Source organism: Parasteatoda tepidariorum, chromosome 4, assembly GCF_982258835.1.
Source record: "Parasteatoda tepidariorum strain Cologne lab strain chromosome 4, Ptep-v5.0, whole genome shotgun sequence".
In the NCBI taxonomy this organism is placed as follows: Eukaryota; Metazoa; Arthropoda; class Arachnida; order Araneae; family Theridiidae; genus Parasteatoda; species Parasteatoda tepidariorum.
Window position 1 is genome coordinate 79586856 of NC_141758.1, and position 27745 is coordinate 79614600.

Here is a 27745-nt window from a genome sequence, read left to right on the forward strand (position 1 = left end):
TAGAAAAATTGAGTTTTGTGTTCATTAATATTGTTACGGTGTTATATATTTACTATTTGTTTATAAGATAATCATTTCTTTACAGTTGCTTTAATAATATTTTTGTTTAGGCATAATGGTGTTACAAGTGTGCTGTACTGAATCTTAACCATTTATTTTTGTTGCTGTTTTTTTTACATCTTTTTCCTATAAAATTAAAAAATTTAATTTTTTATAAATATTATTTCTTCTATTTGTATATGCTTGACGCAACTTTATGCAATACTTTTACATAATTATACTCTAACGACTTTTCGCATTCAACTGTTTAGTTTTCATTAGTATTATTGATTATTTTCCCATTTAATTGATGACATGAAAAACTTCTTTCTCCTTATTTATATAATTTGAAAGCATTAATAACAATTTATAAGCTTCGAAAAATTGCGTATTGTGGAAAATCTTCCTTTATTTCCAATTCAGGCCATTAACGTTATCTTTTGATCCATTCTATAGCCCATGCCAGGAAGTTTTGATACTTCTCTTCGGCCGCAATGATAACTTTTATTTTCGCTTTTAAGGTAAAATGAACAAGATCGTTTAATTAACAAAAAATAATTAATGCGACTGTTTCTGCTATTTTATATTGCTGTACTCAACTGACAATAAGTCAAAGTGTTAAAAATATACCTAATGGAAACCTGGACATTATTGCTAAATGTATATGTGTGTAATAAGAATCAAAATTTGTGTGAGATAAACTCTTAAGTTCTCTTGTGGGAATCAAATTCCAGGTTTCATATCTTGTTAGGTAAACTTCTAACATACTAGAAATTTTGTAAATTTATCTAACTGTATTGGAGAAGTTTAAATTTTAACTTCTGGTTGAAAAATTAAAGCAGGTTGAAAAATTTAATTTAAACTTAGAACTGAAATAAATAAGTTAATAGCTTTTGAATTTTATATCAGTTATTTGAGCTATTTATTTGTTTTAACATCAATTTACCTCTCTGCTTTTTGAAAGTATTTATTTTCTACTTGAAGTTATTCTAAATACTGGAAAAAAAGGTTAAAGATCAATGAAAAAATGATTGCACAATAGATAAATACAGCTTTTGAAAATGAAAATATTGGTGTAAATTTTAGGCCTTGTGAAAATTAATCAAAAACAACACGGCATATCCTTTTTCTTATCAGAAGTACCAACTATGGCTCTCCTAAGGCTGATAGGGGCATCCCTTTATAATTTAAAATATCTTTTCCATTTCATTTCTATAAACAACAAAAATACATATGAAATTTTTGATTTTTCTCAATTAGATTGGCTTTTAAAATATTTTGTAAAACATTATTTTTAGAAGTTGAAGGTGAACTTAACGTTAAAAAAAGGGGGAGAAATTATGCCAAGGAAAATAAGCCCTAGGTGATTGCAATACAAAACTAACACACCAAGTGGTGGTGTGTTGTTCCCTTCAAAAGTAATATCAATTTAATGAACAGTTCAGGTGCAAACTTAATGTAATTAAACAATTATTTTAATTTAACTAGATATTTTTAAAAATTTATTTTTATTTAAGTATTAATTTGAAGTGTGTGGAAAGAATTTATAACATTTAATCCATATGTATTTTTATCTGTACTAAAGAGGGTCTGCTTGTTCACTCCGTTTGTCAAATGCCATGATGGCCTTTCATTGATCTGTGTTTGTTTTTTCCTTAAACATGGTGGGTAGCATTTAAAAAAAGTGCTTAAAGGTGCTTATTTTCATTATTTGAAAGCCCTTAAAGGTGCTTTATTTATTGGGTGTTTTTAAAAAGTGCTTAGTTTTTCCCTTTTCAAAATTGAGATTTTTTTTCGTTACCATGTCGATTTTCGCCACATGCAATAGCGTGCTTTTCACATTGTTCTATTCCACATTTTCACAATTCATTTTGGTGTACTGTCAGTCCATAGCGTATGAAAGCGCCAATCATTTTACATGTTTGATAAAATATTTTCAAGTGCGTATGTGCATCTACTGAGCTGAGTTCGGTGAGACTATTGACTTCTCATGTGCAACTCTGCTACATTTAGCAAGATATTCTCAATTTCAGACTTCAATTTCCACCCTCTGATATCGAACCGAAAAATCTCTCGTTTATTTTATAACGGCTAAAATAATCAAGAAAAGTTCTTTGTCAGAAACTAGTTATTTTCTCATAATCATCTAAAGTCTTTGAAAATTATTTTGCATTTTGTTAATGTATATAATGCTTAAAAATATTTTTTGAGTGCTTAGAAAGTACTGAAAAGGTGCTTATTTTTTGTTGAAAGATTTGGCTACTCTGTTAAAGTTCGATACTTTAAAAGAAAAAGATCAATTTGCTTATAAGAGATGTAATTATTATAATTTTATTTAAGAACGTTTTGTTAATATGTTAGCTGTAACCAAATTAATAATTACTTAAATATAAAAAATAATCAACTTCATTTGAAAAAAAATTTCAACTTCGGAATATAAAATGTGGTGCTCAATACAAAGTAATTTTTCTTGTTAACAATCCATATAACTATAACCTCATATTGTATAACAGTTCAAATTGCAAACAGTTTTCATCTGTCTTAAAATATTTATATTTTTATAAAATTTCAATATAAATATTATGATTTATATCTAACTACATCTGATCATTTTCTGTTATTTCTTTTATTTTATTTATCTATTTTTGTTGTTGTCATTTTTAACATTAAGTCAAGTGTGCTAATAAAAGGATAATCTCGAGACAGATTAAACTTTTTGACAACAACCATTATTCGAAGCAAAAAGAAAGAGTATCAAAATAAAAGACGAATGAACGAAATAAGGCTTAAAATTGTAATAAATTTTCAAAAATTTGGAATTTAAGAAAGAAAAAAAAACATTTTGTTAAATTTATGAGCAAACATGGCCCTTTCAACATGCCAAATTTTAACTCTATGGTTGCCTTTCTCTTTTAGCGACCAGTAGAGCAGCCTATTGAGTATTTTTTCTGCAAGTTTAACAGTTAATAATTCTCGAACTATTTAACAAATGTTAAATTATTTATTCCATTGTACTCCATATAAATTTTTCTATGCACTTTCATAATCACACCTTCACATTTTTAAGTCTCCTATTTTTTGCGCGGCAAAACAAAATGTAGTTGAGCATCCAAAACGACAGTGACCCTTATGATTTTTTAAGGTCGAAAGATAACTATGATAGCCATAATTTATTATGTATTCATTAGTAATACTCTCTCAGGGTGTCACCCCAGGGAAGACATTTATGCGCTATAGCGCGTAAAATACGCAAAAAATTGAAATCGGACGCAAAAAGATGATCGCTACGCGTCCCGCGGGACGCGTAAATTTTTGAAGAAAGTTTATAAATTTCCCGACTTTTTAATCTTTGATATCGAAACATTTTAATAAAATCGAAAAATTGGGACGCAAAAAATAAATCGGTATGCATCCTCGGTATAAAAAAAAAAAAAAAACCCTGACCAACACATGACCAAGTTAGACCAACACATGTTAGACACACAGGTGGGAAACCAGTCATGACTTTCCCCCCAAACTTCTTTTCTCTGCTGAAAACAGTGACGTCATCGGAACTGAGGGACGCAGGTGTTATTGAATGGGGGGGGAAATGACCGTACCGGATTTAAGTGACCTCGAATGAGCAAGTAGAAAGAAAGAGGTTGAAGGGGTTTATTTTCAAAATATCATAGTACACACGTAGAAGATTAGGGTTGATTGGTTATATAATACCTACGTCATGCAATCACATTTTTAGTGGCCCCAGCCTTTATTTTCGAAGGAGGTACTTACGCACCGTTATATTAAGCTATATGTTACTTTTAGTTCAGTTAGAGTCAAACATTTTTAATGACCTGACCTACGCATCCAAACTTTTAATTTTGTTTTATAATTAATACATGTGCAATAATTAAACGATGCCTAAAGTACGTAACTTTAATATTAGGTGGAAAACTGAATTTAATTGGTTAGTCTACGAAAATGGTAAAATGTTTTGTGATATGTGCCGCAAGGCACGAATAAAAAATGCATTCACCACTGGCTGTGAGAATTTTCAACGTAGCGCACTAGTCCGGCATATTGACACATCGGGAAAAGACTCTTCTGCTCATCATTTACGTGCTCTTAATATATTAGAACAGCAACGGTCTTTTAAAGTGTCATCTGAAAAACAAATTGCTAATTGTGTTCAAGATTGTTCACAAATGCGAACGGTCTATTGGATGGCTAAGGAAGAAATAGCAGAAGCTAAGTTCCCCGCATTAATTGAATTGCAGGTAAGTTTATATTTTAATTATTAAAGAATTATAATTTACAAAAATTGTTATGTTTATACAAGTAATTAAATAACAGTTACGCAAGGGCCGTATTATACGGTTTGAGTCGTGACCACGTGTCAAATTTCTTTTTTAAATATTAACTTAAATGGTCATTTTAAGTATAAATTAGAAAAGTGTAATAGGATATATTTTATTTAATGCTATAAATATTAATTATTTTTGTATTTCCGCACCACAGGCCGTGATACGGAATTCAGCTTTCAATTATTCAAATAAGCGCCACTTTTTCTCTTTTAGGGTTTCCTTATAAAAAAAAACAGAAAGATAGTTTTCAAAAATAATTAATTATAAAAGAACATAGTTTCACTATTTTGTCTTCTCTGTAATGCGTATTTTTATTAATTTTTGAGTTTTTTTTTTGTTCGGTTTATTGATTGGGCCGGTCGTTTACAATAAATAAGAATCGAATTGTGCCATTTTGTCTTTGCTGTAATGCGTATTTGTTTTCTCCCTACGATTTCGCTATAAAACTTTGGATTATTTTTTTGTGGGATTTTTTAAAAAGGGCAAATCGTTTAGAATAATTAAATAATGGAATTGCGCCATTTTGTCCCCGCTGTAATGCGTATTTATTTTATAGCTACGATTTCTATATAAAACTTTGAGTTTTAATTTTGTGGGATTCGTTTTTACAATAATTAAATAAAGGAATTGCGCCATTTTGCCTTACACGTGATTTGTATTTTCATTCTCGCTAAAATTTCTCTATAAAAACTTTGAATTTTATTTTTGTGGGATTCATTAAAGGGGCCGATCATTTATAATACTTAAATAAGAATGGAATCTCGCCATCTTTTCTTGTCTGTAATGCGTATGATTATTCTAGCTAAGATTTCTCTATAAAAAGTTTGAATTTTAGTTTCGTGGGATTTATTGATAGGTTGATGGTTTTACCGTTTTTATCTTCGTTGTAGTGCTTATAGATTCTGTGTAGATTACATCATTTAATGATTGTTTAAATAAAATAATTGATTAAAAAAACTTATAATAGTTTTATTCCTCTAAGAAATGAATTATGTCATTTTATTTTTGTGATTAAAAAAAAGTTGTTTTTTTAAAAAAAAGTCAATAATTGGTTTGCAACTACTTATGAATTAGATTAAATTTTAATAAATTGACTACAATGAATAAGAAATTTAAAGTTAATTATTTTTTTGTACACTGCAAAATATATAATTCAATTTTAGAATTGTAATTTTTTTATTAATAGAATTTTTTTTTCACTTACACTTAAAAAATTTTTTTATTATTTTGTTTGCTTTATATTTATTACGACACATGTTTGGATAAAATAATTTTAAAACCCCCCTTTTTTTTAAATATTCATATATATTTTTTTTATTTCAGAAAATGAATGGGGTGAATTTTCAGACTAGTACTTACCAATCTAAACAGTCTATCTCTGATATGACATCAGCATCCGCCCAAGCTATTGAGGAACTTTTGATACAGAAATTTAAACCATCATCTTTTTTCGGAATTATTTGTGATGAGTCGTGTGACGTTTCAAATTTTAAAAAACTTATTGTGTATTTAACTTACATAGATGAAGATGGGTATGGTAAAACCGCGTTTGTGGACATATTAAACATAAATGATGGAAAGGCTGATACAATTGTCAATTCTTTAAAATCTACAATGGAAAAATTAAACATTGATTTAAATAAAATTGTTGGTCTTGGCACTGATGGTGCAGCAGTAATGACTGGCTGTAAAGGAGGTGTTGGTGTGCGATTAAAGACTGCTGGTGCAACGCATTTGCTGCAAATTCACTGTTCTGCTCACAGGGTTTCTTTGGCCTTGTCACAAGCAGCGAAAAATATTAAACAGACTAAAGACCTGGAGAATACTTTGCAGCAACTTTACCATTTTTTCGATGATAGTCCTGTCAGAGAATCTGTGCTACGTCAAATTTTTCAAATAAATGAAATATCGGAAATAAAATTGAAAGAACCCAAAAATGTTCGATGGCTGAGCTTGTATGAAGCGGTGAGCGCTGTAATACAGTGCTTTGGGTCCATTGTAGAAGCACTTGAGCATATCGCCGAAAAAAAGAACGATTTAAACTCTGTAAAAGCAAAAGGTTTGTTGTCAAAAATAAAGAATGCCAATTTCCCATTTTTACTTGCGATCATACTGGACGTTTTAGAGCCAGTAAAAAAATTAAATGTATTATTTCAGCATCAAAATGTGATTTTCTCTAAGGTGAATGTAATGGTATCCAGTTGTATAAGTGTTTTAGAGAATCTTAAAGGTAATAAGGGGGAGCATGAAAATAATTATATTGAAAATTGTACTAATGATGAAGATGATGTTGTTTATCAGAATATAAAACTTGGAAAGCAAACTTTAAATGAACATTTTAAGTCTAATTTTATATCTGAAGTTGTAGGTAATTTAAAGTTTCGTTTCCCAGCGGAGTCATTAGATGTATTAAAATCACTAGATTCGATGTTAAACCCGTTTAATTATCCAACGAATTCAGAGGAATTACTGAATTATGGGTCAGAAGATATTGATTTATTGATTAGAACATTTGGAGAATTGATTTCTGGTGATAAACTTAAAAATAACTTTCAGTATTTTAAACAGATCGTATTAAACTTTAAATCTATGAGTATGAAAGACTTTCTTAGAATCTTCATCAAACAGTATAGTGATGAATTTCCAGAATTTTCTAAATTAGCAAAGATAGCCTCAGTATTGCCAATTTCATCAGCTGATGCTGAGAGAGGCTTTTCAGCCATGAAAAGAATAAAGACATGTGCTCGAAATAGGATATCTGAAGGAAAACTGAAAACATTAATGATGATTACACTTGAAGGGCCAGATATGTCAAATTCCCAAGATGTAATTATAAGAGCACATAAGATATTTCAGTCTTGTAAAATACGTAGAGGGGGAAGCAGTGTAAATAAGTAGAGAGGGAAGCACACTAATAAAAATATTTTACATAAATTTAGATTTTGTTTTATTTTATTTTTCTATTATATTTCAATATTAGCATATTACAGCATTATAATTGTTATAATTCATGTACTAATAATCTATTAAGTATTTTTCAGAAAGATTATATTTGTTTAAAAATTTATGTAAAGGACCCATTTTTTTTCAAAAGGACCCAGTTTTTTAAAAGTCATGGGTCCCAGGGACCCGGGATTTTGAAAGCCTAGTGTCTTCCCTGGGGTGTTAACCTTATTATAAGTAAAATTGCCAGTAAACCAAACAATCTTTATAGAAATGATAATTATTTCATTATAAAATGCAGTTTTTTTTTAAATCACTTGTTTAAAAGTATTTTTATCAAATAATCCTGTTGTGTTACAATAATTATAAATTTTGGTATTTTTTAAAAAAAATTGAAGCTCATATAATAATATAAAATGAGAAATTGAAGTATTGAAAAGTACGAGGTGTGTAAAGTGCCTTTCCGCAAACTTCAAACTATGTATATTTTTACAATTTTAACTTAGTGCCATTTCCACTGAAAAATTTTAGACAGTTAATGTTGTTGACAGTTGAAACAATTTCAAAAAATTTGAGAAACTAAAGAATTGGTTGATTAAGTAAAGTGATTAGATAAAAATTTTCAAAATCCTGAAGTCTCTCTGCTTTACTTCTAACTCTCCCTATGCATTATATTCAGGAAAATCTTTTTCTTCTGCTCTACTACGATTTTATATATCCCTTATGTTATTGCTCTAAAAAATTATAAAAATATATACATATAAAAATTATCCCTATAAAAATAATGAAAAATATCCTCTTTAATAATCTTAAAGTGCTTAGGAATATTGTAAATAATAAATTTTTTACTTTCTTGATATGTTATGCCTTAAAAAATTTTTGTAACTAAAGCAAAGCTGCTTTATAAACTCAATTTTAGATCATTGAAACAGGTTGAGTTTCATAGGAAATTGAATACAAATTAAAATTTCTAAAAATGTTTGGTTATAAAATTTCTTGAAGTCATAGTTTTCCCTAGAAATTTAAATATAAGTTCCAACAATTAAAAATAAAAATTTACGATTAGAGATTGCTGAAAAAAGCTCTATTATCTCTACTTGATGTACTAAAATGTAATTCTGCTGATTTAATACTACTAAAATGTGATTTTGCTGTCGCCTAGATACATTGTTACTGTGGTATTTGATTATTTGCTTTCGATTTGCACCATTCCTTAATTACCCCAGTTTTTTAAAATACAGGCAATTTTGCTTGGAACTTGTAAAATTTCTGTTAGTAAATTTTATTTTCTGTATTGATTTCTTGCGACTTAACTTAAAATATATAATGTTATTTTTTAAAAATATTATTTTAATATACACTTTAATATAGACTATAGTTTTGTTTATTTTTCAATGCTTTAAATTTCGTTGCAAAGCACTAAAAATTTGTCTAAGAGTCCAGTTAATTTTGGAGGAATTTGTACGTCTTAGATGGATTTAATTGTTAACAAAATTAAAATTTTTTGCAAAATATATTTCAATTTTTTATTGTTTACCCTTATTATGTAACAAAATTTTGATACAACTTTTTTCTATTTTTTTTATACAGGTTACATAATTAATCCTCCCAGTTCAGATTGTTCTCCTGTTCAGTCAAATCTTCAGTTTCATTTGAGGAAAAAATTTGCTTGTCAACTATGTGGAAAAGATTTTAGTAGAAAGGATAATTTAAAGACTCATATAAGGGTTCATACAGGCGAAAAACCATTTGCTTGTCCATTATGTGGGAAAAAATTCTCTCATTTGTCTAATATGAAAATACATGTTTTAACTCATAATGATAAAATTTTTGATTGATGATAAAACTGATGACTCACTGTTGATAAACTAGAAATTAACTGAAATGTTTTAATTATTCTATATGTTATATTGTGAAAGGCTTTGTTAAAATAAATAGTTTATCAAGTTGATTTAAGATTTTTTTGTCCTAATGTTAAAGTAGTAGGCAATCTCTATGTTCATATTTTTTCCTTAAGAAATTTGCTACATTTGAGATTTTAATTTCCAAATAAGCTTAAGAACTGATGTCTGCATATTTGTACAAATTATCTTTTTATCATTTAAATGCTGTCCAATTTTTATAAATTTAAATATCATAAAGAACTGTTTGAATTACAAATTATTTAATTTTATTATTTTACATTTACAATATGTGTAAAATTTAAGAATTTAAATCTAAGTTTCCATTACATTAACAGTAGAAGGGCAATGTCTTTTCTTATTTTAATTTTATTGAATAAGATAGTGTCTAAATTCTCCTGATATTGTCTAAATTTTAATGATGTTAAAAAGTTGATGTGTTTTTAAATAGTATCTGTAATTTGTTTCAGTGTTATAGTTTTTTTTGTTTCAGTAATATTGCAGTAATCAGAGTTAAAATGATCCATCACAATCTTAGTTTAAAATTACTTAAAGTTTTAAATAGGTTTTCTTTGAGAATTTTTTTTTATAAACTTAATTTGAATTACCAATCATTTAAAGCCACTTTAAATATATACTGATCCTTCATTATTTTATGTATACCAGAAAAAGTAATAAAATGCGTTATCTAGCGTAATAATGAATACTTTGTAATTTTTACTTTTGCAAATCTTGAACAACTGAATTTTTTTCCAAATGTTTATTTTATTGAATATTCCCCTTTATTACAAATCACACGTTTGACCATTTTAATTTTATTACATTGCATTGTGTATTTTCATGGCTTAACAGTTTTATAAAAGCATATTATCAAATATTTTAATTTTCATTATCAATTAGGTAAAGACTCTTCTCCCAAAGCATACCTCCTTAGACTACAATGTCTCTACTGTAATGTACTGAAATTGAATTAAGGCTATAACATGGATTATTTAGTGTTATAATCATTAAGTTTTTTGTTTTAAAAAACTTCATGCTGTTTTTATATCATAAAAATTTAATATTATTATTTAGAAATACCTAATAAGAAATGTTAAAATTATTGTTAAAGTTATTAAAGTATGAAGTTTTAAGGATTTTGTTTTATCTTTTGAAATATATTTTAGTCTGATTTACCTTTTATGGTGATTTTGACTTAACTTTATTTTTCATTTTGAGTGAATGCCTCAAGAGTTGTATAACTATATTAATGTAACTGTCACAAGGAAGAGCTAAATAATTTGATTACTTATGGTAATATCAGATGTCTAATACTGCAGCAAAATGCTATAATATATTATTACAGCTAAAGTGACGAAAAACAGTCACTACCTACTACAAGTTGTATAATGATACTATGATTTAAAAGATATTTTTAAGTTGCAGAAGTTTGACTTTTAATTTCTTTAAGTAAAACTTGGTTTTGCAAAAATATGAATAATTTTAGTTTTTATTTATGTACATCATGTAGTAAAGAACATAAATTACAAGGCAGTGTTCAGCTCTTCCTTAAAAAATACATAACTTAAAAAATACATAGGCAGGAAAAAGTAAAAGTTGAATGTTTTCATAGTGTTAAATATACAAAGAGCTAGAACTTAAAAAATTATATAAATTTATTTCATCATAAATTTAATATTAAAGTAATTAGGGTTTTTTTATTATTAGTTTTACTAGCCTGACCTTTATTTTCTATATTACCATAGATAGTTAATGTTTCTTTTAGTTTCAGTTAAAAAAATAATATAAAAGAGATTTAGTAAAAAAATTGGTAGCTATGTAAAATTATATTTGATAAGCAAGTTACATATTTTTATTTAGCGGCAGTTATTACATAAATGGCTAACATGTTAGTATTTATAGTGCTGCTATTATTCACCTTATTTACTTTAAAAGCAGCCCAAAATCACTTGTTGAATTTTTTTTACATTCAGATTCATTTGATTCTGTGCTTTAAATTATTTACAGAACCAACAATTTTCAATAATTTGTGCTAAATCCGCTTTTTATCAAGCACTTTCAATAAAATTGTAAGATTTGTCCAAAGTATTGGTTGTCAGAGTTGTTAAATTGATAATAATTTGATGATTATGATTCCAGATTGTTTAACTAAAGTTGTTTCTTTCGACTAACAAGTTTTGAAAGTGCAAAAAATTGCTTATAAATCCATTTACACCACAACTATTCAACTCATGTTACATCTATGTAAGGATTATTAAACTTGTAGTGATTTCTAGAATGAAAAAATATAGTTATCAACAACAATTCAGTTCTAATATTCAATTATATAAATTACATAGAAATTTATTTATTTGTGAAACATTTTACTGAAATGAACTGCTGTTATTGTATTAATTCTAATATGTTTTAATTTAAGGAAGAATTTAGAGTTATAATCATTTAAACTACTGCTATTTTTTATAACTTCATTCATTTTTGATGAAATATAGTGTGAAGTAAATGAAATGTTTTAATTATTATCTGATGCAAGTCTGATGATACTTGTATGCATATGCTTGTATCTAGTTCAATTATGCTAAGTAAATAAAAGTTATATTAAATTTCAATCATTTTATATAATTTTACCATTTTATGCAATAACCAATAACATAGAAATACTTTAACAGTTTAGGAGATTAAATTAGGAAAACAATTAAATTTTTCAGAAAAATTCTGTATTATGATATCTTAATAAAAATATGGTCAAATACTTTAGTTTTACTCAATTTTTTTTTAATTTATATTTTTTCCTTTTCTATTTAATTTTTTATTTACATAAGTAATTGTTTAAAAATGAAAAAAAAAAAGAAACTAATTTCACAGAAGATAAGTTATTTGGTATAATACCTGTTATCAATTTGGTTGATTTCATAATTAGGATGTGACAATTTTTTAACTTTTTGATACAAAACTTTTTGGTTTGTATACTTATAATTTATTTTTGCTTTATCTGTTTTATTATTTATCAACATCTTTAACATTATTTTAAATTATTAAAAATATAATGAGTGAAGTATTTATTATTATGCATATATGTTACCATTTTTAGTTTATATTAGTAATATTATTATAAAAATATTAATCTGCAATATATATATTTTTTCATTTATTGTTTTATCCTTCATTTCATAGATATTGGAATATTCTAAAAAATATGTTAGTTAGTATTTATTAAATTAAAATGCAAAAGTGAAATTAATTTATTGTGTGCAAAAATTTTAACATTTTCTCTACCTTTTTGTGCAAAATTGTTGGTTATATTTCACATTTTATAAATGTAAAATCTTACCTATTAGCACTTATCATGCCTGATGTTTTTCATGAAGCTTTATCAGGTGTTATGAAGTGTTCATTTGGATATTTCTAAGAAAAACATGTTGGTAATTCAGCCAGATTTACTTTTTTTTTTATCTTCGATGTAACTAAAATGTAAAATATTTAACTCGATAATAACTTTAATATTATTAGATTAAATGTTAAACATTTAATCTTCCCTATGAAATGAAAGGATAAAACTAAATGAAAGAGTGTATTTTAGAGCTATTGTATTTTAATAGCTGTTAAAAAATGTAGTTTAATTTGATTTGGTGAAATTATTCAAATATTTGTTTATGGATGTCTAAGAAAATAACACAATATAAAGCATACAATTGTTAAAAACAGGGTAAAAGATATGAATAAATACTGAGGATTGTGAAGTTTTATGCTTTACTCTATCATCAAATAGATAAAAGTCTTTCAAATTTATTTAACTTTAAAAAGAAATATATTTTGAATTAATTCATGATATTTATTTGTTAAAATGAATAAGCATTGAAAAGGAGTATATATTCTTTCCAATAAAAGTATCTAGTCGCTGAGACAAAATATTGAGTAATCTGTCCTCTTTGGGGTTGTTGCCTGTAAAGTTTTTTTCTTGCCACTAGATGTTACCTATTTATACAGCACTAGAATCCGCTGTGAAGTTTGGCCTGTTGATTTTTTTTCTCCAGACTTTCCTATTTTCGGCTTTCATCTTTCCCTTCAAGGTGGTTAGATCTTTGATGGTATCGTCCAACTATCTCTTTTTATGTCTTCCTCTTAGTCTCAAGTTCAAAGGCTTCCAATTTAAAAGTATTCTTAGATTTCTATAATCACTTAATCTTTTAATGTGCCCCTGCCTTGCAAAACATCTGGATTTAATTGATTGTATTATGTTTTTTTGTCTTATTAAATGGTCAAGTTCACTATTGTTTCTTATTCTCCACTGTGTATTATTCACTTTAATTAGTACAAAAATTCTTCTCAAGATTTTCATTCTGAAGATTAGTAGGTGTCACTAGATGTTATATAAAATAAGTGTTTTTCAATTGCCATTAGAAGAAAATTTTTTATTGAATATGAAATTTTGATTAAAATTTTCTAAACCATTTTTAATACATAGGAAAAAGAAATAACAAATAGGTATTTGGAAATAAAGAATTTGTGTAAAAAATGCACAAATTTTAATATTTTCACTCGTACAATGCTTAAAAAATATATATTGTGTTAGTTTCTTTGATTGTTATTCTGTATTAGATTCATTGATACCATTGTGTATGTTTTGTATTGCATGCTTGCTAATGAGAAAATCTTTTTAAAAGGTTTGGATTACTTTGGTCTAAATGAAGAAAAATCAGCTTACATCTGCTCAATTTGTTCTTATCCTCGTCCAACTTTGGCGTCTCTCAGAAGACACATGCGTGTTCATGATGAAGTCCGGCCTTTCAGCTGTCAAGTTTGTCATAAAAGCTTTGCTTTGAAAGGAAATCTGAAAACTCATTTAAGGATGCATACGGGGGAAAGACCATTTTCTTGTGGTTTGTGTGGGAAAAAATTTACTAGGAAATACAGTATGAAAGTTCATTTTATGACACATAGTAGGTGATTTCGTATTTAAAATTCCTGATTTTTAATTTAAAATCAGGACGATGGCAACTAATTAATGTGCTTTGGCTGATGAAGTATTTTGTCTTTAAATTGTATATTTTTAAGTGTTATATAGCTAAATTAAATTATTAGTTTACGGTAAGGTTTATTTTCCTACTACACAATTTTTTTTTATAAAATTTTTATATTTTTATTCTGCTAAATATCCTGATCTCTCAGTTGCCTTATTTTTATTCATCATGAGAAAAATATTAGTTTTCCCTTTTGTCATATTAAGTTTTTATTGTATTGTTCAGAATTTTTAAAAAAAAAAGTTTTGATGAAAGAAGTTCATTGTTGTTGACGCTTAAATAGCTAATATATTTTTATACTGAGTGGTTTTTAAAGCTTGATTATTCTTCAAAATACGTAGTGCAATATCTATATGTGTGTAACTAAAATTGAAAATGCCATATTGTTATGAATTATGCTATTAAAAAGTAGTTTAAAATAGAAAAAATAGTAGTTTTTATTTTATTTAATTTCACCATTTTATTAGATTTTTTTTTTATTCAAATGCTAATGGTTTGAAAATTATGCTGTATAGTTGTAAGTGTAAAAATAATAAATTTTAAAAAAAGTTGTAATATTGAAAATAAATTGTTTCTTGAGCAATTTAAACAAACATTTTTATATCTGTTAGAAGCAAAGTATTCTGGGGCTCTATCCTTAGAACGTACTCAGCCTTTCATTCCCTCAATAGATCGATAAAATGAATACAACACATGCTTAGTCACTAAACACTGGGGGTTCCGTGTTCAGCTAACCACCCAATCGAAACAGCTTCTCATGGACTGCAGAGCCCAAGGTCAAGATTATTGGGATGGGCACAGTTTGCCTTGGATTTCCATGGGCTTTGGTGCCACTGAGTTTTGTTTTGAAACAAAGTCTTAAGGAATATGTATATAGTAATAAAAACGAGCTTTAATTTTCCTTTAAGTAGCAAACTGATATTTTAATTGTGTCCTCAATGGAAAGGAGTTTATTATTTTTAAATTACTAGTAATAAGTACAATTTTGTAATTACTTGTTTTTTATTTTTATTCCTCCAATTAAATAAATGCTTTATTTAAGAAGTCATATATTTATGATAGTTTTTTGTAAATCTTGTATAAATCCAAATGCAACCATTATCTGATCAAGAAGGGGAAAAAAAGACACAGTAAGCAATTAGATAATCCGTTTCTATATTTTTAGAGGTTCATTTTTTGTTTCTAAGATAGATAATTATGTTATATAGATAATTATGATAATTATATTAGATAATTATGTTATATATATATATATGAATTCTTCCTAATATTTACGAGGCTACCTAGTTGACTTCCTTAAACATAAAGATCTGATTTTGTATTAAAAAGACGAAGTTCTTTTCACATTTATCTAGTGCGTTAAATCCTTCTTAAAGCTGATAAAAAGGTTTGTACTGTAATTTTAATACAGTCAAGAAATTATCTCAACAGTTTATCTATGAAATTTAACACATGCTCGAGGCGCAGGGCCTATTGATAAGTCAGGGTTTGGGATTTAATTGTTGATTTTTGGATTATACTGTGTCACTAGTGTATCTTGAGCTTGGGTTTTAATTAATTCCCTTCTCCTATTCTTCAAATTTTTAATAAAAGAAGACTGCTTTTCTGCGATTTGGTATGCATAAGAAGCCTCTGCATTTATTAATGACTTTACCCAGGGTGCATAGCGTTTTTAAAAAGTGCTTATTTCTGATTTCTTTTTTTTTAAAGCCCCTTAAAAGTGCTTTTTTTTATTCAGAGTTTGTAAAATGTGTTTAATTTTCTATCTTTTAAAAAGAGATTTTTTCTTTACTGTATCAGTTGTCGTTCTAAATTACAAAAAAATAATGATAAATAAATAAAATAAATCATCAGGGGTCTGTCCAGACATTTTGTGAAAGGTCCGTTTTTCGTGAAATTGTGAAAAAATTACTCACATTCTTTCAACCAGGGTCCGCTTTTATGAATTTGTGCAAATAGGGTCCGTTATTGCAAAAAAAAATTTTTTTCAAGGAGTTTTTAAATTGTAAAGACATACAAGATTATGCTCAACACTGTAAAATTATAATTAAAAAAATTAAATTTTAAAAAATAAACAACAATTGCTGCTTTTAAATTAGAGATGCAACATACAAATATTTGGTATTTAGCCTATACTGCTGAAAGCAGAATATTAATTTCGGACGAATAATCGAAGAATCGTCTGCCGAAGACAAAACTTAATGTGTTTACATCCATCTTTCTTGTTTTCTGCCCTGGGAAGGGTTTATTCGATTAACAAAATAATAATGAAGATAAACAAATTTGTGACGGGTCCGATTAAGAGAAAAATCATTTTGTGAAGGGTCCGTTTTTAAGTTAAAATATTTTGTGAAGGGTCCGTTTTTAAGTTAAAATATTTTGTGAAGGGTCCGTTTTTATGAAAAGATATTTTGTGAAGGGTCCGTTAACGGACCCAAATTTCTTCTAAACAGACCCCTGATCATGATTTTCGCAATTTTCTCTGCAATATTTATCAGAAACTACTTATTTTATCATGATTATGCAAAGTTTATGAAAATGTTTATGAATTTTATTGATTTTATGTTTATAAAGTAAGAACTTTAAACAATAGAAAAAAATTATTTTTATTACTGCACATTATGATTATAATTTTTTTTTAAAAAAGTGATTAAAAATATTTTTGAGCTCTTAAAAGGTGCTTATATTTTGTTGAACAATCTGGCTACTCACCCTGTTACACTGATCACAAAGAAAAAGACTATTGTGAAAGAGCACTTGCTTGACATGATTTGTCAGCAACTTGCTCCGCAGCTGACTAAGTCTTTCAAAAGAAGCTTGCTTCAGACTTCTTTATTGTTTTTTTTTTTTTTTTTTTTGCTGTAGATAAAAAGAATATTTAAGTGACTCTTTTGCTTGACACACCTTTTATTTTATCTCTGTTAAATGCTATTCGCTCCCCTTTTTTTCCCTTTTTTTTTTGGTTTAAAGGTTTCAGGATTATAAAAAATATGGTTTTAGTTTAAGGTTTCATCTTCGCTGAAATATAATAGGGAAATTAAGTTTTGAATTCTGTACTACTTTAATAAATTTTGTGCTGTATGTAATAAGAACTTTTTAATAGTTGTTTTATTATAGTAATTTGCTGTTGTGTACCAATTTTTATGCTTATTAAGTAGGTAATGTATTAAACTGACTGCAATTAACATATTTGTATTTGGCAAGTGCTTTCAATTTTTATGAAATTAAGTCAGTAAAATTAAAATAAGTACTATAATGATGATTTAAATTTTTGAAGAACTGAGTTTTATATAATATGATGTCTTCAATTTAATAGGTTTTCTTTTCATTACTTTGATTACAATGACACAGATATTATAATTTATGCTAGAGCTAGATATTTTTCCTGTTTAAAATAATACATTTTGAAATTGCTAATAAAAATTTTATAGTTTCTGTTACCACAATTACTAATTTTAGTAAAATTTTGGTCCTGTATTTTTTCCTTTTGCTAATATGTCAATCTACTGTTATGAGAAAAAAAAATATGCATTAATTTTCCGGCCATGTGTTAGAAACAACTTAAATTTAGGAAAATATATTATGTAAAAAGAGCATTTTTATTAGCTTGCAAAGCTTAAGACATTTTAGTTATGATGCATTCCCTGTAAATTTAAAAAAAAAAAAAAGCTTTCAATTCTTTTTTATGATTCTCTCACAAAATGAGTGAACTTAAATTTTATCCATTAAACTCGTTATTTATTTGTTTTCATGCATAATTAGTTATTTTAATTTACAGTACATTCAAATATTCTAAATGAACCTTAGCAGCAAAATAACTTGGGTCCTCATTGGAATACTATTCATGAATCTTGGCTTAATAAGGGTTCAAAGGACCATTATTTTTCTGATATTGGACCTTTTTAGAATTGTCCGATTCACCTGATATTTTACAGCCACTTTACAACCAATATTGACCCTAAATAGAATTGTCCGATTCACCCGATATTTTATATTCATTATTTAGCCAATGTGAGCTCTATGTTTAGGTCATTATTATTATATTTCTTACAACTGAGGGTAATGTTGGATGTTTAGTTCCTGAACAGAACTTTTTGTGATTGCCTGTAATTTATATATTGTTTAGTAGTTTAAAGTTATACATTGTGTTATTTTAAACTTGTTTCATATTTATTATCTATTTTTTACTTGAAACTGTGTTGCCTGTTACATTGGAACTGCTTGTAATCAAATTGTATCATTAAGTTTATGGGAGTAAAAGCTATTTTTTTGAATCCCATTTAAAGTTGATATTTTTTTATATGTATCTGTGACATTAAAGTGACTTATTTTTATAATTATGTCTATGGCTTTTTGTGTTTTGAAAACTAATTATTAAATATTTTTGTTAGGTGTTCATAAATTGATTTATTGTGCCTCTTAACCCAGGGAAAGGAGACTACACTTCAAGATGCATGTTTATGGATTGCATATGCAAAATTATTATCATGACACAAATTAATTAAATATATTTATTTTAAACTACTTGCTCCCTTTACGCTTTCTTTATACAATATGAAAGAAATGTTAAAAATATTAATAATAATATAAAGTTTCAGTTAGAATTTTTTTTTTCTGTGTATTTTGTGTCATTATCTCTTTAGGAATTTCTCCAAAATATTTTACAAATGATATTTCTTGGATATAGAAACGAAATTTTTTTTTCATAAGATTTTTTGAGGAGTTTAAAATTTCCATTTTTTTCTTGTTTTGATCCTTTTTTCCCCCCTCCCTTTTTTATTTTGTGTGCTGGAAATTCTCCAAAGTATTTTGAATAAATATATATATTTTTTTCAAATTTCATTCTAGCTTGACACTTGATATGGTTACTAACTTTAATTTTATAATGACAAAAAAAAAAAAAAAAGAGAGACGAAATTAGAATTAGATTCTCATTATGTGTTAAATTCTTTGACAGCATTGTACAAATTCAAAATAATTTCTGTATTTATTCAAAAGTTTTAATGCTACATATAGTTTTAAAACACTGTTTTAAGTTTTATCTACCATTAAAAAAAATATATGTATAAAAATGTCTTTACCCTTTTTGTTTAACGTTCTAATATTTTTTAGGATTAAGTATTTCTTCTTTTTATTTTAAAAGAGCTTTAGAACATATTAAATTCTAAATGTAATGGTTTTGAATATCTGTACTAGAATTTATTAAAAATTGTAAAAAAAAAAAAGAAAAAAACTAGAAATCATTGTCATTTTTTTTAAATTATGTTTTTCTTAACTGATATTATTATTAAAAGAGAGCATTTTTATTTTTTTACTCATATTTTTTTAAATAATGAATTAATTCTTCACCCACTTATAGAAATCTAAAAAATAATTTCAAACTAACAAAAAAAACTATTTGTAAAAGAAAGTGCTTTTTGATGTTATCAAAAACATTTTTGTGTAATTATTATTGCATATGCTTTGCTTATAATAGTTTATTTTATTGTTTTCTTTAATGCTTTTTCAGGAATTGAAATAATTACAACAACTGTAAGTGATCAACTTCATTTGTGTTTACACTGCTCCTTCACTGCAGCATCTGTTGCGGAATTTCGAGCACACATGTGCGAGCATCGTAGGGATGGCCAATATATATGCACAATATGTCAAAAAGGATTCAGTCAAAGGGGAAACTTGACCGTTCACATGCGAATTCATACTGGAGAGCGACCTTTCGAGTGTCCTGAATGTGGAAAGAAATTTTCTCATAAGTCGAACATGAAGATTCATTCAATGATTCACAAGAAAATATCCCCCATGTAATAACCTTCTATGAAATAGCATAAGTGAATGTTAATTTTTATGTAATAAAATAATTTCTTAAAATATTTTTTTTGTGAAGAAAAAAAATTAATTTCACAATCATATATAATTTTTAAATTTTTTTAAAATATATTTAAGGTAGATTTTAAATATTTTCTTTTTGTACAACTATGTAATTTAAAAATTTTTATATCATTATTTATTTTGCACATTATTTGACTGACATAAAACAAAGTATACACCCTATATATTTTTTTTTATTGGCAATTGGTTTTGTAAAAATTTTATGTATAATTTGATACCTTTTATTTCATTATTCCTGTTAGCTTTAATTTTTTTTTATTGCATTAAAACGTTAAACGTTAGATTTTAAATATTTTCTTTTTGTACAACTATGTAATTTAAAAATTTTTATATCATTATTTATTTTGCACATTATTTGACTGACATAAAACAAAGTATACTTCCTATATATTTTTTTTTATTGGCAATTGGTTTTGTAAAAATTTTATGTATAATTTGATACCTTTTATTTCATTTTTCCTGTTAGCTTTAATTTTTTTTTATTGCATTAAAACGTAATGTGTATATTTTTTCTGCACAAATTATAATTTTTTTTAAAAAAAAAATTCAGGTTTTATGAATAAGTTTTAAAATTTTAGGCAATCAATTACTTCAAAAATTAAATTATTGTATAAGTAATTTATCATTCAAAAATTTTTGATTGTAATTCAGTTCAACGTTATTTTATAATCAAAAATTGCTTAAATAGTTCAGATTTTCCGTAAAAACATCTATACATACAATAAAATTAGCTGTTTTTCTTGTAATAGGGTATATTAAGGTAATTTTGTATTAGAAATTATTAAACATTTCAAAATTATACGGTAAATAATAAGTTTTTTTTCTTCCATTAATAGAAATTAGAAAATAATAGTTTCTATGTAATATTTTTTTTATTATGATCAATTATTTAAATAGAATCATTTTATTTATTATTTTAGCTATAAATAATTCCATTAAAACTGTTTCTAAATTATCTAATGTGAACTATTCTTAAGTTCTAATTTGGAACTCAAAAACTAGTTTCACACTTTCTCCTTGCACATTGAATGACTATGCTTTTTACCTATTTTAAATTCCAACCCATTCCTCGATTTTTTTTTAAAGAAATTGTTTTTTACAGTTCACCTCAAATTTTAAAGTTGCTACTATACAACTTGGGTTTTATTTATAAATTTTGTCTGTTATCATAGCTACCTCTTAGTTGTACTAATCAGTACACTTTAATAACTATTCATTAAACTGTTTCTTTCCTTTAATTTTCCTTTTTTTTTTTTTTTTAATATATCACTTGTGTCAATCTATCTACAAGTTTCTTCCTATTTTGTTATTGTCAGACATATGTTTTTTATATTCTGACTTATTTTTTTAAGTGATTGTTGCATGCTTTTTATTTTATTACTAAATACATTTCAAATTGATACTTTTACTCTTCTTTTTCCTAAATTAATTCATTATGAATATTTTTTGTACAATTGAAGAATGTTCAAATATTAGAAAAAAAATCTCTTGCAACTTTCACAGTCTTTAATGATGGATATGAACCTTATATTACATTTCTAAATATTTCAAAATAATTTTATGCAGATTATTAAATGAAAAATTCATTAACCTATCACAATGCTTTAATGTTGAACATTTAAATAAATTATATTTTATAGAGAGGAAGTTATTAAAATTGTTTTCTGGTATAAAAAGACTTTCCTTTTGCTGATTTTTTATTTCATTTCCCAAAATACTCATTTAAATAATTAAAATGAGTTGCTGTTTTTTTTATCACACTTTTCACAGATTTTAAAATTTATTTTAAACCAGTTTTCTAAACAGTAGTTTATATATTTTTCAATTATTTTTAATTATATATTCCCTGAAATTGGTATGTTGTTGATTGCTAAGGTACACATGTCATTTTTGAACTGTTATAAGTCCCGCTAAAAATTTTGCAAAGATTTCCATTTTAAAATAAAGAATCGGAAGTTTCTGCTATTGCTTCATTGAACTACATATGGTGAAAAAACTGTTTAGCTGTGCTGAAAGCTGTTAAAATTTCTTTCCCCAGCTGAAATGAGATTATCTGTTAAAATACTGATGTGGAGTGTGTAAAATAAAAAAAATGCTACTTCCTGAAATACTTTCAACCTAATGATCAGATTTTCATTTTAAGTTTCAATTAAGATAGTTTTATGGTTTTTAGAGCCATTCTCTGACATGCTAATTAATTAGTTATCAGTATTTATTAGTTAAAATTAATTAGTTATTATGAATTAAGTTATGAAAGGTGACATAGAAACACCTTTTTTAGTATCGAATAAACATATCTTTTTCCGGCAGATTTCTATTTATGTTCGTTAAAAATAGGCTAGCTGTATTTGGGATGTGTGACCTCAATAATTTATTCAAGAAGGTAGACTGATTCAATTTATTTATTTATTTTTTTGCACACAGCTGTAAAACTCACTTATACAAAGCAGATAATTTTTTCTTTAATGGAAAAAAAAAATTTGCTCTATCTTGAAGCAATTTTTTTTTTTTTTTAATCATTCTTTTTCATTTCTAGTATTTTCTATTAGCTCTTTTATTTCTAATCTAAATATTTTAGTTTGACCAGGTGTTAAATTTTTACTCAAAAATAACTTTGAACTATGTATTAATGAATTTTGTTTTTCTTTAATTCAAATTTGTTGTTCTTAAATTCCTCTTCACAATTTAATATAATTATTCTTAACAACGTTACGAGTACATTTAAAAATCACTCTTAAAATTCTTATTTGTATTAAAGACAAAAAGCGACAATAGAAAAAGGAGCCAAGAGCTGTTTTCTATTGTCTCATTGTGAGGAGTGAAATAAATAAGGGTAATTGTGGTGTCTATATAAGATACATTAGTTTTGAAAAAAAATTCAATATGTGTAGTTTTTTTTTTTTTTTTTAATGAACCATTGAACATTTGTAAGTCCCTCACATCAAAGTAATTTTATAAAATCAAGATTTTTAAAAATTAGGTGTTTTTTCTCACTTGCTGTTTTGTATTATTCCAAGATATATATATATATATTTCATACAGATTGTTTTGTGAAAATTCAAGAATGTTTTTATTATTAGGTCTAACTTTTCCTTTTTTAAAAAAACACTAAATATTTGCTGATAAATCAGTACTTAGCAATATTATCTGCACATTTTCAAGAAAATGTCTTTATAAACTGCATTTTACTGAAAGTTTTCTTTATAGTTATACCTTTATAAAATTGTAATGGGATTTAAAAAAAACTACAATCATGATAGACTTAGAATTTTAAAATTAGCATTTTATAATTTCTTATTGTTCTTTTGCAGGAATTAATATAAAAATCGTGGAGCAATTTACTGTCCCTGATGAAGTTCAACGACCCTTTAGTTGTCAATATTGCCATAGAAGATTTACACAAAAAGGCACTTTAAAGACTCATATGAGAAGTCATACGGGGGAAAAACCCTTTTCATGCAATATGTGTGGTAAGAGGTTTACACGAAGATATAGTGTAAAAATGCACCTTCTAAGCCATTGTAGATGATATCTGTTTCCTTGTTTTGCATATTAGATAGTAGTGTTGTATGTCTTTGATATTTCACTTATAATCAAATATTTTTTTTTCTTACTTCATTTTAAACATGTATGTGTGTAAAGCACTAAAAAAAACAGAAACGGACCATTTTGATTTAATGATCAGATATTGACGTTCTAGAACTCAATCTTAATAGTTTGTGGACTATGCTTATTGCGGGAGTGAAATATGCTAATTAATGAATGCAGACAGTATTTTAAGTTACGAAATAAGATACAAAAACATATTTTCTGTGGATAAACATATTTTTTTTCCGACAGATTAGTATTTTTGACCCCCAAAATGCAGTAGTTTTGATCCGGGACGTATGGTTCCAATAGTTTGGTCAGGAGAGTGTTTTAAAGTTAAGATTATAATAGTGATTATCATCTACCCTTGATATTTCATTTTTTTTCCCCACATTTCAAGAACTTTTTAAGTGAATTGAAAATTTTTTTCACTCATTTATAAATTTCATTTATCCAAAGGCAAAAATAGCTTTTAGTAAATATATATATTTATTTCGTTTAGTAATAGTTGAAAATTTTTTTAAATTGCAAGGTATAAAATTTTTTGTGTTATTTTAATGAATGTAATTTTACATGGCAAGATACAAAGTTGGAGCAGAATCGGAATTGATCCTGAGAATAGAATTTGTAAAAAGTCGTATATTTAAATTTCATTTTCTCAGGAACTATTCAACTGATTTTGCTCAAATTTTGTATTTTGCCACATTCTTTAAAATGACGTAAAAAATTTTTACCTCAGAATTTCACATTTTTTTGACTATTAGTAAATAAAATAACAAAAATATTTGCTGAAAGTTATTTATTGCTTGGAATTATCTTTGGGAAAAAAAATTTTTTTAATAATTTTTTTTTTGGATAAATTAATTTGCAAATTTGAGTTTACTCTTAAACCATTAAGATTGAGTCCAAGAATGTGAAAATCCTATTCTTTAATCAAAAGTTATTCAGTTTGGTTCATTTATTTTTTACACACTGTGCACTAGGAAACTGCTTAAATTAACACTTATCAATTATATGAATATTTAATGAGAAAATTTTTTAAAAAAAGTTAATAAGCAATTATTTAGATTGATTGAAAGGCTTTATGCAATATACAATATCTGGATATTGCATTTGTTACACATCAATACCTGAGATTTTGATTCGAATAAACAGCTGATATACTATAGAATTCATTGAAAAGTAAATTTATTAAGTTTAATTTTCAATCAGAAAGTACAATTGAAATTGGTGTTATTGTTTAATAAATTTTAATATAATTTGTATTAATAAGTTCATGTACACTAATTAAAGTTGATTACAAATTAAAGTACACGAATAAAGATGACCTCGTTGATTCTTAATTCTAGTAAAAGAAAAACTTTGCTGTTTAATAGAGAACTTAGAATTTAAACATTGATAAAAAATATTTAGTCATTAAAGAGTATGTGGAAAAAAGAATTCTTTCTGTCACCTGAGAACTTGCTGTTTTTTAGAAAATAATTGTAAAACTTTCCCTGGACATTTCTGACTCGCAAACTCACAGGCAGTACTTATCTCACTTGCAGTAAATTATGAAGTGTGATTAACTAGTGCATAAACCAGCTGTCACTGTATTGGAGAGCTAAACCTCTCCAAAGTTGATATTTTTACATCATATAATTGCATCTTTGCTGCTATTGTTTGTATGTAGGTAATTTTAAGTTTTCAGAATTTCTACTTAAGGGCAACACAAGTATACTATCAAATTGTGGTGTTTTTTGCCAAAAAAAAAAAAAAAGCCTGAATCATTTGAAAATATGCCTTATTGTTTTGCCTCAGGCTTTTCAATTAGAATTACTGTTAATAATTGACTAGTAGAATTTTATTTTATTTTTTTTTTGACGAAAGGCAATTTTTTATTTAATTAATGTTTAATCATGTTTAGGGATAAAAAAATTTCAGTTTGGTTTTTATTACTTTTTATTTTTTGTCTCAGAAATATAAACAGTTCCCATGTCTTGTTAATATCAAAATATAAAATTATTATAATATTGATTCTTTTTTTCATTCATTATGATATATTGATAGTTCTTCATAAGTTACAATATAATATATATTGAGTGTAATAATAACAAATTGGTATGTTTGCAATAGTTTTTTTTTAAATAATTAAATTTTTTTTTCTGTATGCATTTAATTTATATTAAAAAAAATAGTAATTATCATACTTGACATTTTATTTACTACTATTTTTGTTCTGCAGTACTATTATTTAAACAATTAGTTATCTAAACACTTTCAATATACATATTAAGAATCTTTTTATGAAGATGTTTTAAAATACCTTTCTAAAAATTGTGAATTTTAAGTAGTTTCCTTATCTGTTTATTTTACTTAATAATTGTGTGAATGTCATTTTGTTTCCTTATTTAATATCTTTTCTTGGGGTTCCTTTGAGTTGCTTTTTAGCTCTTTTTTTGTGAATAATTGCATTTTAATCTAATTTCTTAGTTTTTTAATAACTTCATTGCTGTTGCTATATTCAATTGTTGTGGTAGCAGTTTTGAAAATTCACTTAAAAGATTGTTATACAGTGAAACCTCACTGGAGCAACCACTCTCTATTCCACTGTAAAACGGTCGTTAATGGAGTTTGTTCATTCTTAGGGGTTCAAAATGTTATGGAAGGTGCATGATTTTTTACGAAGAATTTTAATTTTAGTCAGTGTCATTTTCTTGATACGGAAATTCCACTTGTGTCGGCATCTGAAAACCGGATTAATGAATAAAATTTATTATCAATAAAAACTATCCTCACTGATATAATTATATTTAAAAACAAATGTTCTAATTATGAATGATAAAGTTATTTTAAATAAATAAGCAATTATGTTTTTGCTTCAGTTTGCATTTAATTTTATATCAAAAATTAGTTATCTTTAAAAGTTGAAGAAGTTTGTTTATTTGAGTTGTTTAGTTTTTTTCTAATTAACTTACAACTCTAAAAATAAATCATTGATAGCATCGTCTCTAGTACACTGTGACTGCAACATGAGGTTGTAGTCTCTTTCAGAGATCGTCCAACAACAACAACAAAAAACTGTCTAAATAAGAGCCTGACACAAATATTTAAATATATTTTAATCTACTTATTTATTTTGTACCTTATCCGTATTTGGTTCCGTGGAGTTATAGACTATCCGTAGACTTTTGCTCAATCTTTAGGAGATGTGTTGATGGTCACTCCTAAAGTTTTTCTTGAACGTAAAGTGTGTGGAAAAATTCTGTGCCTCACAAAAGTGGTCGTAAATAGAGATGGTCTTTCTTGGAGGTTTCACTTTATATAGAACAGAGTGAATTTTGATTAAGAAAAGAATAATTAGTTGATTCCTTATTATAAGTCCTTTATCAATATCATTTGCTTGTTTGAAGCTATAACCCTTTAATTGTTTAGTTACATGGATGGATTTATATAAATTAATGGAACAATATATCCTGCTAACACTGTTTCTGCATTAAATAATAACATAGAGGAAAATCAGTTTATTTGGCAGAAAAAAAATCATGTGCCGCCTTAATTTGAATTTAATTCCAGTAGTTAAAGCAAAAAGGTTAAAGCTATTGCATGCCATTTGTAGATAGTGCTCCATGTTTATTTTATAAGGGCAATTAGGCTGAACTTATACTGTTATCATTTTATTATTTTAAGAATGGTAACATCATAATTATTGTATTTTTTTTTAATTGATTTGTTTATAAATGCTATTTTTTGTATTTCCAAACTGTTGTTGTTTAAATTATTTGCATTTAGTCTGCTTTTTCTCTATGCATTAACTTGTTATTTGCACAAATAATCAAAGAAAACTTATACTTAAGCAATTAAAAAGTAAATTCATTGTTTAGCATCATTTATATCACATTTTGTAAAAACATTGTAACTCATCATTGCGTTACCTAATGTTGAAATTTATTCATTAAACACGAAGTATTAGACGATCATCTTCTGACAATTATATGTGTGTGTTAATAGCATTTTAATAAAAATTATTAAAATCTCTTCTACT

General features: G+C 26.1%; 1 protein-coding gene across 1 annotated transcript; it reads left to right on the top strand.

Moving 5' to 3' along the window:
- Positions 1-3: 3 nt before the first annotated feature.
- LOC107445568 (uncharacterized) lies at positions 4-27738 on the top strand. Its single transcript, XM_071182479.2, has 5 exons — positions 4-134; positions 8916-9089; positions 13888-14163; positions 19754-20045; positions 23445-27738. The coding sequence occupies exons 1-5, from the start codon at positions 116-118 to the stop codon at positions 23449-23451; spliced, it is 768 nt and encodes a 255-aa protein (XP_071038580.2). The 5' UTR covers positions 4-115; the 3' UTR covers positions 23452-27738.
- The last annotated feature ends 7 nt before the right edge of the window (positions 27739-27745 follow it).

Coding starts and splice junctions, on each gene's coding strand:
- LOC107445568 (XM_071182479.2), top strand. Junction 9,090..13,887: donor ACCATTTGCTTGTCCATTAT/GTGGGAAAAAAT, acceptor TCTTTTTAAAAG/GTTTGGATTACTTTGGTCTA. Junction 14,164..19,753: donor AGTTCATTTTATGACACATA/GTAGGTGATTTC, acceptor ATGCTTTTTCAG/GAATTGAAATAATTACAACA.